This window comes from Schistocerca cancellata, chromosome 4, assembly GCF_023864275.1.
Source record: "Schistocerca cancellata isolate TAMUIC-IGC-003103 chromosome 4, iqSchCanc2.1, whole genome shotgun sequence".
Classification (NCBI taxonomy): Eukaryota; Metazoa; Arthropoda; class Insecta; order Orthoptera; family Acrididae; genus Schistocerca; species Schistocerca cancellata.
The window spans coordinates 140800515-140819960 of NC_064629.1; the positions used below are offsets into that span (position 1 = coordinate 140800515).

Consider the following 19446-nt stretch of genomic DNA (forward strand, 5'->3'; position numbering starts at 1 on the left):
GTCTTAGGAAGTCACCGTGTGGAGCCATGGTGAAGAACAGCTCGGTGACTTCCTAAGACACTTGAGCGGCCTGAGCGAGACATGTCAGCGACAGTTCCTGTCTCTCTGTATCTCTTCCATGTCTGAACAACATCGCTTTGGTTCACTCCGAGACACCTGGACACTTCTCTTATTAAGAGCGCTTCCTGGCACAAAGTAACAATGAGGACGCGATTGAACCACGGTATTGACCGTCTAGGCATGGTTGAACTACAGACAACACGAGCCGTGTACCTCCTTCCCGGTGGAATGACTTGAACTGATCGGCTGTTGGACCCCCTCCGTGTAACAGGCGTTGCTCATGCATCGTTGTTTACATCTTTGGGTGGGTTTAGTGACATCTCTGAACAGTCAAAGAGACTGTGTCTGTGATACAGTTCTGAGAACTGGGGTAATGCAAAACTTTTTTGATGTGTGTATTTCTTTCTCATTCACACTGATTTAATTAACAAATCAAACCCCGTTTATTGCAGAGATCCCACGTTTCTTTAATGTTGGCTCAATACGAATTTCGTTACAGGACTTGTTGAGTCCATGCGATTCGAGCTGATGCACTACGCCGGGAAAAAGGAGGTACGACGCGATATTAGGAGGTATCTGTGACTTTTGTCACCTCATTGTATGTGGTACTAACACAGTGGGTGTCTGACTTACTACTTCATTAAGGCTAATAATGATTTTTGCTGGTATTGAACCCAATATTTAATACAGACTCAGATTAGGAATGGTGGTAGCTTTTGTCACTGACAACAGGCTGTATTGGTAAAAAAAAAAAAAAAAAAAAAAAAAAAAAAAGGCTCCAATGGAAATGAAAGAGTTTCATGCTCCATAGCGAGCTTTGCAGCTACACAGAGAAGTGTTAACCCTGTTAGCTACAATTATAAAGGGATTACTCATCTAGGTAACAGATATAATAGTAAAAAGATTAAATTTAAATGAAATAGAAAGAGAAAAACGCAGCTAAAACTGTGTGTGAAGTGAATCTAAATTTACGAAGACTTCTCAGAAGAAAGAAATAGGAAATGAAGTAGTTCGTAGAAAGCTCTCCATTACATGAACAGAAAACTTCCTTCCTTCAAGATAAACGAAATTACAGTTAGTGGTGGAGACTATTGTTACGTAACTGGCAGGATACCTAGGAACACATTAGGGTTTTAGGTCGGTACTTCATTCTAGTGACTGATTTCAGAATCACATGAAACAATGTGCAGTAGATACCTTCATAAGCAGTTTTCACGATTTTTTTACAGTTTTCATAGTTGTTAGACATGAGATCGTGTTTCACACTGGAATTCTAAGTACTTCGCGTTCTGCATAGTTAAAGGCTGTATAATTGCGCGCCTTTTCTCCACAACTTTACCAGCATATGCGTTACACACGTATATGAGACACATATCTTCCTCTCCCTCTCTCTATCCATCTGCTTCTTCCCAATCTCTCTTTGTTCATCCCCTCCCCACCGGCTCTCTACCGAACCCCTCCTCTCTCCCTGTCTCTCCTTCCATCTTCTCTCCCCTCTCTGTCCATGTACTACAGTCTCTCTCTCTCCATCTCCTCCATCCCCTTTTCTCTGACTATCTTCTCCTTCCCCCTCTAATCTACTCACCTCCTCCTTCACCCTCTTCCTCCCTCCTCTCTCTCTGTCAATCTTCTGCTGCCCCCATTTCTCTTTGTATCTCCCTCCCCCCGCCCTACGCAATAAATCCATCTCTCCCCACACCCTCTCTTTATCCATCTTGTTCTTTCACTTTCTCTGTCTCTCTCCTCCTCCCCCCCTCTCTGTCTATCTCTTCCTCACATTCTCTCTGATCATCTCCTTCTGCTCCCTTTCTCTGCCTGCCTCATCCCCTCCCCTCCATCTTCTTCTTCCCTCTCCGTGCATCTACTCCACTCCTTTTCCACTCAGTCCATCTCCTCCTCCCCCTCATACTTCTACCCTTCTCCTCCCACTTTTCTCTGTGTCTACCTCCTCTTCCCATCTCTCCCCCTGTTCATTTCCTCCTCTCCTCCCTCTCTGTTCAGCCATGCTCATCTGCATGTATAGCCCTTGCAAAAAATCGATAAAGCAGGCCTGTACTACTCCCACAGCAAGGCTGTCGTCCAGGGCAGCCTACATATTGGTGGTTGTAAAACAGTTTCTTGCTCCTGATATACACTCCTGGAAATGGAAAAAAGAACACATTGACACCGGTGTGTCAGACCCACCATACTTGCTCCGGACACTGCGAGAGGGCTGTACAAGCAATGATCACACGCACGGCACAGCGGACACACCAGGAACCGCGGTGTTGGCCGTCGAATGGCGCTAGCTGCGCAGCATTTGTGCACCGCCGCCGTCAGTGTCAGCCAGTTTGCCGTGGCATACGGAGCTCCATCGCAGTCTTTAACACTGGTAGCATGCCGCGACAGCGTGGACGTGAACCGTATGTGCAGTTGACGGACTTTGAGCGAGGGCGTATAGTGGGCATGCGGGAGGCCGGGTGGACGTACCGCCGAATTGCTCAACACGTGGGGCGTGAGGTCTCCACAGTACATCGATGTTGTCGCCAGTGGTCGGCGGAAGGTGCACGTGCCCGTCGACCTGGGACCGGACCGCAGCGACGCACGGATGCACGCCAAGACCGTAGGATCCTACGCAGTGCCGTAGGGGACCGCACCGCCACTTCCCAGCAAATTAGGGACACTGTTGCTCCTGGGGTATCGGCGAGGACCATTCGCAACCGTCTCCATGAAGCTGGGCTACGGTCCCGCACACCGTTAGGCCGTCTTCCGCTCACGCCCCAACATCGTGCAGCCCGCCTCCAGTGGTTTCGCGACAGGCGTGAATGGAGGGACGAATGGAGACGTGTCGTCTTCAGCGATGAGAGTCGCTTCTGCCTTTGTGCCAATGATGGTCGTATGCGTGTTTGGCGCCGTGCAGGTGAGCGCCACAATGAGGACTGCATACGACCGAGGCACACAGGGCCAACACCCGGCATCATGGTGTGGGGAGCGATCTCCTACACTGGCCGTACACCACTGGTGATCGTCGAGGGGACACTGAATAGTGCACGGTACATCCAAACCGTCATCGAACCCATCGTTCTACCATTCCTAGACCGGCAAGGGAACTTGCTGTTCCAACAGGACAATGCACGTCCGCATGTATCCCGTGCCACCCAACGTGCTCTAGAAGGTGTAAGTCAACTACCCTGGCCAGCAAGATCTCCGCATCTGTCCCCCATTGAGCATGTTTGGGACTCGTCTCACGCGGTCTGCACGTCCAGCACGAACGCTGGTCCAACTGAGGCGCCAGGTGGAAATGGCATGGCAAGCCGTTCCACAGGACTACATCCAGCATCTCTACGATCGTCTCCATGGGAGAATAGCAGCCTGCATTGCTGCGAAAGGTGGATATACACTGTACTAGTGCCGACATTGTGCATGCTCTGTTGCCTGTGTCTATGTGCCTGTGGTTCTGTCAGTGTGATCATGTGATGTATCTGACCCCAGGAATGTGTCAATAAAGTTTCCCCTTCCTGGGACAATGAATTCACAGTGTTCTTATTTCAATTTACAGGAGTGTATAAGCTGCCTTCTTGCAAAGCAAGTCGACAAGGAAGGACAATACTAACCCCACTCAACATGCCTCTCGTACAGGGCATCCTTTATATCAGAGACTGAAAAATATTTTTTCCCCAAATCTACATTCCTATGGGAGCTAGGAGATTCTAGCCCCGCAGTTCTCATACTCGTCAAGTGTGCTGTTTGTGTGCCAAGTTTGGTTGAAATCGATTCAGAAGTTCTGGATGAGATATTGGACATACATACATACATACACACGCTGCTTTATACATAAAGAAAGCTATGTGGAATACATTGTTAATTCTTCAGGCACAGCATTTTATGGAGAGTAAATTACTATATGTTCTTAGAACCCTTAATACAACATAGGGATAGTGGAGCCACACTTAACTGTTTGTGCGTCATCTTGTACCTTGATACAGAAGGAGGTTTTTTTTTCCATGGAACTTGACACTTGCAAATGAACTGAGTTTCTTTAAAGTCTTAACAATTTCATCTGTCTTTAAAATGGAAATAGATGTTAGTTTTCAATATCTTCAATTTCAAAATTTATTTGACTTGCACCTGGTTTTTCGTAATACTGCTGCTTAATTTTATTTCACTTACTGCTTGTTGGCGTGTATTACAGTAATAATGTAACAGATAGACTATTCAATAGTAACAAGATTTTCTTGACTGCAGTACTTTTACATTTCAGTTGAATATTTGTTCCTACATACATGACCATGTTGTGCCTTGGACGATGTTTTTATATTTGGAAAAACTTTGATTTTCTGGAGTAATTTTCGTAATTTCAGAAAAAGACTGCTTCGTGTAAAAAGAGAACGCCATTATTTAAACATGGAATAATAAAATGTACTAAATTTATATTACCGAGCTGGCTAAAGTTGAAAGTCTGAAACATGTAGCAAGGTACGACACCCTATCTTACTTCAGATATTGCAAATTGAGAAATTTAAGACAACATGAAAAGGGTTGGCACACAGAACTGTAGGTCCTATAGATCGCTCAGAGGTTTCAGTAATCTAGTAGAAGAAAACCACTTATAATCATTGGTAATAAAAATAATTAATTAATGAAATAATGCCATAATTTGCTGTGAGGCTTCTCAGGCATGTTTTGATTGGAAACTGGAGCATGGTAGCTAAATTATAATATGTATTAACAGTAAATAGCAAAACTAATAGGTTAGAAGATATATCAGAAAAAATTGAAAAAGAGCATTTGATATAACCTGTATGTGGAAATCCAAGTCATTTGATAATGTAAAAAAAGTTTCACCCATTAAATACAAAGGTTTACTTATATTTTACACGCAATAAGGATATTTCAAAGATTGCGAGTTATGTCACACTGATATACAAGGGACGTCCACAAAATAAGTTCCGTTTGGTTATATAGAACAAACGTGTACAGATACAGAAATAAATATTTGTTGTACAGAAATCTACAGCTGTTAAACTACTTTTCCACATAGCTTCCGAAATTTTGTAGGCATTTGTCATAGCGTGGCACATTTTTGTATGTCTTCTTCATAGAAGGTTGCCGCATGTGTATTCAACCATGTGGTAACATGTTCTTTCAGCTCGTTGCCATCGTTGAAATTTTGATCACAAAGGTTAGATTTTAGGTTGAAGAAGAGATGAAAGTAGCTAGGAACGAGGTCCGGGCTGTACGGAGGATGATCAAACGCGGCCCAGTGAAATTCCCGTTAGAGTTGTTTGGTCACATTCGCCGTGTGAGGTCGGGTATTATCGTGGGAAAAAGACCACCTTTTGACAGTAATCCTCGGCGCTTATTCTGTATTGCGCGGCGCAATTTTTTAATGGTCTCGCAGTAACCATGCCCATTGATTGTTTGGCCTTGTGGTAAGAAATCAATCAGCAAAATGCCTTTTCTGTTCCAAAGAACGGTGCACATGACTTTTTGAGGTCTCAAGATTTGCTTAGCTTAACCTTGATTGGGGATGAAGTGTGCCTCCATTCCATTGATTGCCGTTTTGTTTCAGGGGTGTCGTACGATACTCAAGTTTCATCCCGCGTGACTATCTGAGAAAGAAAACCATCATCTTCTTCATTGTAGCGTCTCGAAAACTGAAGTGCACTGCCCATCCGTTGTTTTTTGTGTTGTTCAGTAAGAATTTTGGGTACCCAACATGAGCAAAGTTTTCAAAATTTCAGTTTTTCAGTAACAATTTCATGAGTTAGTGATCGTGAGATTTACAGAACTTCCATAGCAAGTACACTTAGTGTAGAGTTACGGTTGTGCTTAATCTTCTCTTCAATTGTGTGAGCCAGTTCATCAGTAACCACAGACGGGTGTTCACTTCGTTCTTCATCGCGCACATGATCGCATCCTTCATTGAACTGTCTGACCCATCTTCCAACCATCGAATCACTCATAGCATTTTGTCCGTAAACCTCTCAGATTTGCCGAGGAATTTCCTCTAGTTTAACTTTCTTTGCATTTAGAAAACGAATCACAGATCTGATTTCACACGTGGTGGCATTTTCAATTACTGCTGACATTACAAAGAAGCACTACAATGCACACGTCGGCAGCAGCGATCTGAAAATGGCGTACATTTCTTCTCTTTGAGTCAGAGTAACTGCCGCGCATGCTCGGTGATGTGTTGGCAGAAGAGCCAACACCGTGTTGCTAGAGGAGGCCAAAATGCACGCGTTTACGCTCACGCAGACTGGCGTGAGGTCTGGAACAGGACTATGTAATTAATATAGCCAATAAGGTACGTTGCTGCTGGAATACTTAACTTTAATCCATAATTGGTGTACATCGCTCTTGACGGTACATTAATAACAATCTCAGTATAAACTGGTAATGGCGCCTTGCTAGGTCGTAGCAAATGACGTAGCTGAAGGCTATGCTAACTATTGTTTCGGCAAATGAGAGCGTAGTTTGTCAGTATAGCATCGCTAGCAAAGTCGTCTGTACAACTGGGGCGAGTGCTAGGACGTCTCTCTAGACCTGCCGTGTGGCGGCGCTCGGTCTGCAATCACTGACAGTGGCGACACGCGGGTCCGACGTATACTAACAGACCGCGGCCGATTTAAAGGCTACCACCTAGCAAGTGTGGTGTCTGACGGTGACACCACACTCGGAACTGCAATGGTAGCTCTGCCGCGGATAGAAATAGAAACGGAACTAACTTTGAGGATGACCCTCGTATTTGTTTACAGTTTCAGAAAACAGAGGAAAATGCTGATTCATTTTAATTTATTTAGGAAGACTATTTCTCTTATTGAGAAAAAATTAAGTGCAATGTCATTTCAAAGGGTTTAAAAATGAATTAATGGTCAGACAAAATTATGAATATAATATAATATATATAATGTAACTGATCTATAAAAAAAGTATGTTATGTAAAACTGAGCTACATGGTTTATGAAAAAGTAAATCTCCAATTTCATGTTGAAACTTAACTAGCGAAAAAATGGTCTAAAAACCTATGATTTCAGGTTTCTGCAAGAATCAGGAATTATACTGTTTCTGAATAAGCAAGATGTGCTAATGGAGAAGATAAAGCAGGGGAAGAGCATTAGACAAAATTTCCCTGAATATGACAGCTATATAATGAATCCTAAAGGTAAATCACTTAAAACTTTTGGGTAGGCAGTTTAAAAATGATTCATAGCAAACCAAGCATTATTGAAGTATGTTATTCTCACATTAAAAATTATTTTTCTTGTATTATATTTAATTTTTCTTTCCTGACATTCATACTAGATGTTGATATTTTTATGTAGTATGACCTTGTTGAAGATATTTATGCTAATAGTTTTGTGCAATATGGAAGTGGTTATTAAATAATGAAAAAGTTTTTAATAAAATGAAAATATTGTACATAACTATAACAGAAATTAGTGTAACCTTTATGCTTGCTGTATGATGAATATAGAATTTAACAGATAGAAACTGCATCTACAATTTTTGATTGGCTCTTGCCACTCACCTGGCCTCAATTATACTAATCTCTCCTGTCATTGTTTTATTACCCATACCTCTATATTGGTCTCTGGTACACATTCAGTTGTTTATCATTTTTTTCTTTCACTTATTTCTTTGCAAGTTTTCTTATATATTGTTGGTTGATCATTTCTACCATTTGTATCTACTTTTTTCTTTAAGTGCTGCTACCGAGTTTTATTCCTCAATGATTCTATTTCTTGTCAGTGTTTCTTGCATGTCTCACTTGTTTCTCTGATTTCCATGTGTCATTTCACATAATGGCAGAAAAAAATTAACGGTTACAAGAACATTATTGTTACTTTAAATAAGGAAAATCTTCATTCAGTTCACAAAAATTCTCTTTAATATAATATGTTTCTAGCATTCATCCTAGCTGGTGATGTCTTTGTACATTGTGTCTTCGTGTTTAATTACAGTCAGATGTCATAATTTGTTACATCAAAATGAGAATTTCTTATTCACCAACTTAAGTACTGCACTGTTGTTAGCAACTGGACAAAATAGTACATCCACAGCTACACTTTATTGGTTTTATTTGTTCATATTTCATTCTAAATATTCACCGTATCTAGAAAAACACCTTCAGTAGAGAACAGTTTGATAAAAACAGACAATAACTAAATGACCACAAGATAAGTCATCAGTACCAACAAATGATGCTACACAATGGCAATGATTATCTAACTTATTGAAAAAAGGTGAAATATTTTGGTTCTACAAACAATCAAGTACTGGATACAATAAATGTTCTATTTTAGTCAAAACTGCAATAAATTTAATACTGGAAATATAGTAGGTATTATAATCATATAATACATACGTATCTTTGTTACAATATGTGTGATTCAGAAACAACCAAACATCCAATACACAACGTGCAGGCTTTTTGTTAAGCATGAAACACAAGCCAAATTTTCACCTTCAAACAGCATGGGTAAGTCATTTATTGTAAAGTAGAAGTATTGTTCTATTGTTGAGCAATGAATTTTGATGGTGGGAAATACAATTAATTAAAAAGTCACTGATGCTGCCACAATATGAAATATTGTGGAAGTGCTCTTAAAGGAGACTACTGAGGAGGGGCAAGGAATTCTTGGTTCTAAATTTGCTGTTATATATGTTGATCATATCATAAATATTATCTTATATCTGTTTTTAGTGTATCATAGCTATTCCTGCTTTGTTACTTGTTCCCAGAAGGACAGGAAGGACTTGGGTATTAAGCTTCTATTGTAAAATTTCTTAAAATCGTCTCACAGGAAATGCCTTATCAGTGTTGATCAGTGTATTATGACTATCCTTTTCTGCTATAAATTCATCAGTACATATTCAGCACTTTATGCACTTACCTACAGAACATACTACAGCCCAGTGGTTTCTGTAATACTACAGAAGTGGTAAAGGAGTTTATCAGAAAGAAGAAAAAGGGAAAACATTCTAGCATTTTGTTTCCTTTGGATTTTACCTGTTGATAGTGTGATTAAAATCCATTGAAAAAAATTTTATAATTCTTTGAACAACAATGCTATATGTATGTGAACACACGAACTATTAGAAAACAGTAAGATAGTGATTTTGGTTATCTCATCTGTTTATTGGCTACTCTGGTAGTGAGAAAGCTTTCCTGTTGTGTCTGAATCTACATCAAAAGTTACAGAGCTTGCATCAGTACATTTCAATAAATTATGCTGTGTTTGCAAATTTATTTTGTTATGTGTAATACCAGGAATACTTTTATTGTTGTCGTAATTTAAGGAAATACATCTGTGTTGGATTTTCACAGTCCAGGCGATACAATAGTGAATTATTACGACCATGTTGCTTTCCGTAGACATCTTTTATTTCCACTTAGTACAATACATAGCATCTGTACGACATGAAAGCACAGTGTGTACTACCTATGGCTCCAGAAGAGCGCGTATACATCTTCTGTCAGCGAAATTATTGTTCAGAGTCCCCCACACATCTTTACAAGAGGGTGTATTTTAATATACATAGGCATATTTTGTAGCTATGCATGACACATAATCAATATGTGGTAAGTTATCACTACATTTAGTTCTTCAAGAATGTGAGCTAATATACAAAGTTCTTTCAACAATTAGTTGTCATTGTTATAATGTACTACTTCCGTTTGTACATACAGCAGGTTTAAAAGACTGCAACTGGTCAAATAGCAGCAGATCACAGAGAGATAAAATTAAAACTTTTTTGGGAACCCATATTCACTTTTTTATAAATTAAATCATCACTGGTCAATCACTCAATCACTAATTGAAATTTAAGAGTTGAAAGAAGTCTACTTGTCTTCATATCATTTCAGAGCTATTTAAGATATTTTCATTTTATTTGAAAGTAAAGTTGTATTTTAATTATTATGAAAAGACGAACAGTGTGTTCTTAACACATTTTGACAATGATTTTAATTATCCAACAGATGGCCGTTCTGATGATGAGTACCTTCGGACAAGATCTTTTATCAGAGACCTTTTCCTTGTAAGTGATCCAGTGTATAAAACGTAAATTGTTTAAATAATGTTACTTATTAACTTCATTACTGCTTAACTGAGTTCAGAAATTAATTACTTTACTTAAATATATTGAAAAGCTGCCATATTTTTAAGAAAATTCTCCACTTCGAACATATTATATTTTGTTTTAGGGACAACAAAGCCTATTACTTTGTTTTTGTGATTGTAGTGTGTTGTAGTGTGTTTATAAAACTAATAGAACGTAATTCGATGTTTTTGTAAAATAGTATTACAGTTTGACCAACATCACATACAATATTCAAGTAACTTACTGCTGGAAAATGATTATCATATCGAGAAAGTGGCATGCATCAAAGTGTTATTCTCTGATCTTCAGATCATTGTGTCTCTAATATGTTGCCATATATTGTCATTGTTGAATAGAATGTCAAGACAATAGTGAAGGAAGATTATATGTTTAATCCCCAATCCTTCTTTAAGCAGATGACCTGTGTTAAGAATACCTGATAATTATAGCCACTGAGGTTATTAGTAATGCTACATGGTTCATCGAGACATCATCATGCATGTAAAGCATCTAATAGGGTATTCAAACATATTCTGAAATGTAGGGTATTCCCTAGAGTAAGCCATTTTATTCCATTTTTCTCCCTTGTTTATCTCTGACCTATCAACACAATTTCTGATAGAGCACGTTCAGAATGCATTGGTTTTGGAATCTTAACTGTTGCACTCCATTCTGTTTCTCTATGCTTACTTTGTCTTACTTGGGTTAGTATATTGCTTCCAGGTAGTGAGATGACACAATAATTAAGTCTCTTATTTTACTGGGCTCTAATTCCCACTTAGCCTTCTTCACTCAGATTTTCGGAGGTTTTCTTAAATGTTTGATGCTTAAGACCATTCCTCTTGATATCTGTGGAAGGTACATTAGCACATTTTTTCTTTGTAAACGTGTATTCTGTATTCTTGTTTTATGGCATGTTTTTAAGAGGCATATATCCTCTTCCCACCTACCTACTTTCCTTCTTGTCTGGGCAAAGAAATCCCTGTAGGTAATCTAGACACGAGTTTCATAATTGTTATGTATTACCCTGAAACCATTGTAATATTTAATACTGGTCAGCAACCTTTTTAGGCATGTTTACATGATCTAATCTTTTTAATTTATATTATTTAGGTAATACATTTTCAAAGTATTGTAGTGTTTGAAATGTTATCTAAGTAGGATTTTAAGCGTTTTTATTTTTTCAGGGAATTACAACCAAAAAAACACCTGCACATCATGAATATGTTGTCTTCCATAGAGTCTCATTACCTATAGAGGACGTTATTAGGAAGAGAGGTTTCTACTACCATTTTACAACAGCTACAGATACTAACAACATAAAAATGGTTTTTGAAGATGTCCATTCAATGATATTAGCTGAAAATTTGAGTGTTGCTGGACTAGAGTAAAATGACACTGTGTATTAACATCCAGAAAAGATTTAGCTGTTGGTCTGAAATTTTTTAAATATATGCACATAGACTTAAGTGTCATATGATGGTACATGTTTCAAGCTTTAATGTGACTATACTGTATACAATGGAAATCATTGCAGTAGGCTCAGCACATTACAGCAAGTTTATTATCACTAATACTAGTATTGTATACACCAAAACAATTGGATTAACAGCATTAAATTGTAATATTCTCCTTTGGTTCAATCATTTGCTTTGAAATAACCACATGTTTAGAACAATCAAATCCTCACTTTGAGAATAATCAGAAATGAGAAGTGATCTGAAACCATTATTGTACTTCAAGAAATGATATATCTTTAAACTTATTTAATTTTTTTGTTTTTAATGTATGTGCATGTACATGGCTATTTGTGCTCATCCTCTTAAAGTGTGAATTGTTTGAAATTTCAGCATATCAATTTAAGTATTTATTTACTCTAAATAATGCTAAGATTGAAATAAACAAAAAAAGTGCAAAAATTGTGTTTTATAGCCTATTTTGTTCTGAATCAGGAAAATCAGGAAATGAAATTTCTGCCGTCCCAATTTTAAGTGATGCAGATTGATTGAATGTAAGATACTTTGATTTTTTATGGTTTTCTCATTCACCCAAATTTGTTATACTACTGGCCTGTAAGTTTGCATCCATTTTCAATTAGAGGCGTACATGATCATAAACAAGTCAATTTTGTTGCTTAAGCTTCTATACGCAAATTGTGGTGGACAAAGATATACATCAGGAATCTCAGAAATTGGGCACTTGACAAAATAGTGCAAAATTAGATGTTTGGAGTTAAGGGAATAAATGTCTCATGTATACAAAACAGAAAAAAACCTAATGATGAAGTATTAACAGCAAGAAATACATGTAAGTAAACAAAGAAATTCTTTTTGTGAGTAACTATTTGCATTTTTAAACATCAAAAATATTTATATACTTGCAATTGCAAAATAATTCGAAAAAAATTGTAAATAAAGCTCATTTCATATAACTGCCATTAAATATAGTGAATATGGACTAATAAATAATGATGATGATGATGATGATGACCATGAAATACAATAGTAGTATACCTTCGCAAATGGGAGGAAAGATGATGGTATCCAATTTCCGAACACCATTCTGTGTATCATTGCCCTGAGCCATTTTCCAAACCTCTCTAATGTATTATGGAACTTGTGACAGTTGTTTGTGCGTTGACTGTTTTTATGGCCTTAGTGTCAGTTTACTGAAATATAGTTCCTGGGTTTAGTTTCTGCTAACTTGTTTTAATTCTTCTGTTGTGGTGAGTTCTAATTTGAAGTATAGTCAATCTCATGAGGTCAGCTTGGATTGAGTTACATAAATAATTTATTTAAAAGAAGTCACTGACACAAATCATTGATGTTAATTCCAGATGAAAGGCTGTGGGGTGCATGAAATTATATTGCAGTATTGTCAATGTTGTAAGACACTGCTGACAATGATTCATCCATTTTTTAATTATTAGATGAACAGTGTATATGCTGGCAAGTGTGGAAAATTCTACACTTGCTGTTTTGAAGACAAACACAGTGATATATAGGACAAAAACTGCCCTGGCTATTTGCATGTCACAATAAACATTTAGCATATCATTCAGTGGTAAAAAGTTGCAACAATAAACTACTTGTACTACAACCTTACATATAACACAAGTTACAGATTGTCCCCTAATACCATTAGTTGGTCATGCACTTTCCATTATTTCGTTTCATACATTGAGTATATTATCATTGGTACGACATATATTTTAAAATACTTATAGGAAAGTGCTTACCGTCAATGAACATCTCATCTAAACTGATTTTTAAAATATAGGGCACAACAAATATACTTGTTTTAGAAATGAAAGGAAATATATCTACTTATTATATGTGGAAAAAATCTGATACAAAAGTGCAGTATTTGTCAAACAGTTGTTTGTTCAAAGTAACAGGAAAACACACTTACAAAGCACAATAAGGAAGAAAGAAGAGAAGGCAGACACAAAGAAAGTAAAAAAGGTACATCACAGAAAAGATACATGATCATAAATTTGATGTGTATTTTTATGATTATGCTATCTTCACAGGCGCTGTATTAATCACCTAAGGTATGCTGGGATTTGATTATTTCTTCAATTTCTTACTGCCATTTTCACTGATTTTGGGAAATTCCTCCAAGTCTGATTTCCTATTAAATTACAAGGATAACTTCCATGACACAAATTGCCAGTATTTAATTTGCTGGGATAGGTTCATTACAAAGGTATCCAAGTGCTGACAACATCCTCTTACACATTTATCTAAATATGTATGGTAATCGTTCAGATTGATGTTGTGAAAACACTAATGTCATGTGAGTCTAACATTATATCCAAACTACTTTTTACAGCTTTGTCCCCTCACTTCAGTTGTCTATGCCATTCACCAACAACCGAGTTAACAGCTTTTAACAATCCATCATTCTTCTTTTCTTGGGTAGTTTTTACAGTTTTACATAGTTACCTACAGGGTAGGTATGGAACAGCTGTTCTTAAAAATATATTAATGAAAGCTCTAGATACTGTCGCAGCAATCTTCATTAGCCATTCAGCTAAATTTATTTCTCTTTAACTGATTCTTCCATCACTTCTTAGCAGAATAACTTTGTAATTACAAATGAATAGCACAATGTTGTGTATGTTCTAAGGAATTAATTTATTTTTGTTAACTGCTTACTAGGCTATCATCAGACTATAATTGATTGTTCCTATCAACGAAGATACAATATTTGTGAAAAATGTCAGAAAAAAATAGTACACATCAAGAGAAAGTTACGAACGCAGAGTAAATGTAAACCTCGACAGTGCAGTAATAATGCAATTAAAAATGTTAAAGTACATTAAATTTAGCGTAAGTGCAATATAGTCAAATGACATTACAATGCTAATTCTAATTATAAATTAAGCTAAAACATTAAGAGTTTTTGGGAAGATATTCCTCAGTGAAGCAGAAGTGGCCCAACAGAAAGTTATTTAATTCAGTCTTAAACTTCACTATGTCAGCCATATGACATTTAGCGTGTTGCGGTAGGTTGTTGCGTACTCATGTATGAGGGGTCTTCAGAAAGTTATTTTGTTATGGAAAGTGAAGTCACCTTTATTCAATGCTACACTACACTTCAAAGTTACGTTGATGCATGACACTACTTTCCAGCAGTCACCAACTCTCAGTAAACAACGGTCAGAAAGTTCTACCAGTCGTTCAATTTCTCGACAACTTGGTAACGGGGCCATTCCAGAAGCGCTGTGCGCTCATTGCTCCAAAGTCTCCTTCCCCCCAGACGTTCTTTTAGCTTGTCGAAAAGATGGAAACCGAATGGATTAACGTATCCTTCCTTTCTGATCAGAATCACTCATATCTGGGCTGCCTTGGTCAAATTGTTGGCACCATTCCACTACGACTAGACGCGGCATTTAACTTCGTCTATATACCGCCAGAACTTCACGGCGAATGTGTGCAATTTAAATGTTTTGTTCGCGGGAATCGTAATGTTCTGCACACTTCAAATTTGGAGTACGTTACCAACTGCCGCATCGTTTTACTCGCATACTGCAATGCACCTGTTAACCGTACCTCATCGGAACCGCGCCTGTAGAAAACCTGGAACATGTACTCTCTTCTGGCAATGTGTCAGTCATGTTGCGCAATGACATTAATGTGAGACGAAATGTGTAACTTACTTTATGAAATAACTACGTATATGACTCCTATCATGCCATCGTTCGTGTGTGAAGCTTCAGCAGATGCAACAGGATAATTCGTTGACGGACCCAACCTGCCTGTTTCATTGTACAACAGGCAACGGGGATACCTAGAATGTGTAGTGCCGTTATGAGACTAGATGTCGCCATTTTGAACGGTTCCTATGATTTCAGGCTATTGCTGTAAGCTGTCAGATATTTATATCAACAATCGAATAAATATTCATTTCTTTATTTCAGATATTTATTTCTAGGTATTCAGCTTAGGATCCTCTAGCACCTATAAAATGTAGACTCTTAAAATTCGGGACAACCTGTATAGGCTACCACGTTGTGTTCCCTAACACTGTACAGATTAATAGAACATCCGGTGAATGGCATCAACCGCCTTGAAGTGTGTCTAGAGCGAAATCTGAGATTGCAAGAGTTACAATGTGGCCATTTCTCAGTAAAAGAAGTTTGGGATGTTGCTTGTGTAGGTGTAAATACAGCAGAAAAGAACTACATGGCTGTGTCGATGGCTTAATAACTGGCCCCGACTACTTCGATGTAAAATAAAGTTATAATTTTAGGCCTATACAAATTTCTTCCTTATCTACTAAACTGATGTACTGGAAAATTTTTATTCTGCAGTGCAGCTGACAAGTGCGTGAGGAAACAGTGAGCAATGCTCATGCAGATCTAGATATTACGGTCAACCAATAGTGGCTCTGATTTCGGGTCAAGACTGATGTCCACTCTGCTACGTGCAATTCGAGAGCATAAGAGTAATGTACCTTGAAGAGGTTGACAGTGCGATGAATCAGATATATGTAAAGTATTTAACAATCATTTTCTGAGTGTTGGTGGTGAATTAAATGAAAATTTAGTTTCTACAGGGAATCATATAACTCTCATTGAAAATGCGTTTCCGAGATTGACATCTGAAATACTCCTCTGTGATACAGACAAGGGGGAGATTGCGTCAATAATTAAGTCACTGAATACTAAGGACTCTCATGGATATGATGGAGTGCTTATCAGAATATTAAAGTACTATGCTGCACATGTTAGCCCTGTATTTAGCCATATTTGTAATTTTTCCTTTGGGAATGGTCAGTTTCATGAACGATTTAAGTGCTCAGGGGTAAAGCTGCTTTATAAAAAGGGAGAAAGGGATAATGCAGACAATTTTAGACCTATTTCTATGCCATCAGTATTTTCAAAAGTTATTGAAAAGGCTGTGTATGTAAGGATAATTGATCATTTTATATCACATAATTTTCTATCATATGTACAGTTCGGCTTTAGAAGTCGTTTAACAACTGAAAAAACTATATTCTCTTTTCTTTATGAGGTACTGGATGGGTTAAACAAAATGTTTCGAACGATAGGCATATTTTTTTATTTAACTACAGCGTTTGACTGTGTTGATCAAAAAAATATTGCTCCAGAAGTGGGACCATTACAGAACACGGGGAGTAGCTCACAATTGGTTCATCTCTTACTTTAGCAACTGACAGCAAAAGATCATTATTCACAGTGTTGAGAATGGCTGTGATGTGGGGTCTGAGTGGGGTACGGTCAAGTGGAGGGTGCCCCAGGAATTAGTGCTGGGACCACTCCTGTTCCTTATTTATATAAATAATATACCCTCTAGTATTACGAGTAACTCTAAAATATTTGTGTTTGCTGATGACACCAGCTTGGAAGAAAAGGATGCTGTGTGCAATATTGGCTCGCTTTCAAATAGGGCAGTTCTTGGCTTCTAGGAAATAAACTAACGCTAAATCACGGCAAGACTCAGTTTTTACAGTTTCTAACACACAATTAAACGAACCCTGACGTTTTAATTTAACAGAATGGGCATGTGATTAGTGAAACTGAACAGTTCAAATTTCGAGGCGTTTAGACAGATAGTAAACTGTCGTGGAAAGCCCACGTTCAGGATCTTATTCAAAGACTTAATGTTGCCATTTTTACTATTCGAACGGTATCTGAAGTGAGTGATTGTTCGATACGAAAATTAGTCTACTTTGCTTATTTTCATTCGCTTATGTCTATGGTATTATATTTTGGGGTGATTCTTCCCATTCTAAAAGGATATTTTTGACTCATAAACGGGCGGTTTGGGCAATAAGTGGTGTAAGTTCACGAAACTCTTGTCGACCCCTGTTAACGAATCTGGGTATTTTGACATTGTCCTCTCGACATATATATTCCTTACTGTCATTTCTTGTTACCAATATTAGCTTATTCCCAAGAATAAGCAGTTATCACTCAATTAATATTCGGCAGAAATCAAACCTGCATTTGGATCGGACTTCCTTAGCGCTTGTGCAGAAAGGTGCGCAGTATACTGCTGCATTCATTTCCAATAAACTACCACTAGAATTCAAAAATCTTAGCAGTAATCCACACGCTTTCAAATCGGAACTGAAGAGTTTCCTTATGGGTCACTCCTTCTACTCTGTCGAGGATTTCCTTGAAAAATTGAACTGATTCTTCTTGTATTGTTGCTTACGTTTACTTAAACTTATGTCTTGACTTTTTTCGGATTCATAAACATTTTATTTTATCTGTTATTACTTTTATGTTATAATTTCATGTACTGAAACGTTCCATGGTCTTGGAGATTTGCTCCTCAATTTGGTCCTACGGAACTTGACGTGTAAATAAATAAATAAAAAATGAATTGAAGAATCAGGAATATTTTAGCGCTACTGTACTTGCTTAAACAGTATTTGCGCTCCATCGTCAACCCCATCATAGACAAATGAATAAAACTATAAAAAGTTAAATGTAGACAAAGTGACAAAGCATTGTCGAAAGTCTGTGTGAAACAGTTTAAAAAACGTTGTCATTCATTTATGATGAAATCAAGACTATATTTGGCTGCATTTCGTATTCTCAATCACAATACGATACTTCAGCAAATGTGGCAATAAGGCAACTACTGTACCTCTAGCGAGAATAAATATGAAGAAAGAAAAACTAAAGAGAAACAGAAGCTCTTAGAAGTGCACCGTCTTGATTTTCGTCAACGCTTCTGCCGCCGTGTCGGGATGTGCCAGGGATGTGTAACCTTCCACCCAATCAAGTGGTTCTAGTTCTGAAGTGGGATGTACGTTCCGTCGCCACTAACGTTGTTACCTTCAAGGAGGAAAGTCCAGTGCGCCATCTGTTCGTGAATCGTGTAAACTTTGCTCTGTAAGTAACCACGTTTTCACGAGTATCGTGTCTCTGAGGTTAAGACGGATAACAAGTTCGGAACATTCTGAGAACGTCGAAAACGGCCTGAAAACCATTGGCAGGCTAGTAGCTATAGAAGACCAACCCAGCGTATGGGTTCGGCCCTAGTCTTGCTCACCTCCACATCCTGCAAGCTAGTACGCTGCGGGTTCAGCTTCACGAAACAGCCCAATGCCCAAGAAAACACCCTCTTATAATAGTGAATATTTTGAGTGCCATGGTTTCATTTAATGCATTCAGTTCAAGCCGGCCGGAGTGGCCGAGCGGTTCTAGGCGCTACAGTCTGGAACCGCGCGACCGCTACGGTCGCAGGTTCGAATCCTGCCTCGGGCATGGATGTGTGTGATGTCCTTAGGTTAGTTAGGTTGAAGTAGTTCTAAGTTCTAGGGGACTGATGACCTCAGAAGTTCAGTCCCATAGTGCTCGGAGCCATTGGAACCATTCAATTCAAAAGCTTATGTCATATTGTGCGTCCACTGTTCAATGAGGTATAAACAATGCGTGCAGGTACACTGAGGTGAGAAAAGCCATGGGATAGCGATATGCAAACAGATGGCGCTAGTATATTGTGCACAAGGTATAAAAGTGCAATACATTCACGGAGCTGTCATTTGTTATCAGGTGATTCATGCTAAAAGGTTTCCGACGTGATTATGGTCGCACGACGGGAATTAACAAACTTTGAAAGCGGAATCGCATTTGGAGCTAGACGCATGGGACATTCCACTTCGGAAATCGTTAGGGACATTCAGCATTCCGAGATAGATAGTGTCAAGAGCGTGCCGATAATATTAATTTTCGGGTTTTACCTCGCACTAGGAACAACTCAGTGGTATAAAAAGAAAATGAAATTTTCGTATGACATTGTTGGCCGGAGGTCC

General features: G+C 38.2%; 1 protein-coding gene across 1 annotated transcript in view; it reads left to right on the forward strand.

Moving 5' to 3' along the window:
- The window catches only part of LOC126184633 (guanine nucleotide-binding protein G(f) subunit alpha), a 64986-nt gene extending 53180 nt beyond the window's left edge, over positions 1 to 11806 (forward strand). Inside the window, exons 9-11 of the mRNA XM_049927106.1 lie at positions 7080 to 7207; positions 10028 to 10086; positions 11337 to 11806. Coding sequence (XP_049783063.1) covers positions 7080 to 7207; positions 10028 to 10086; positions 11337 to 11540 — 391 coding nt within the window. The 3' untranslated portion in view covers positions 11541 to 11806. The remainder of the gene's footprint in view (positions 1 to 7079; positions 7208 to 10027; positions 10087 to 11336) is intronic.
- Positions 11807 to 19446: the final 7640 nt, after the last annotated feature.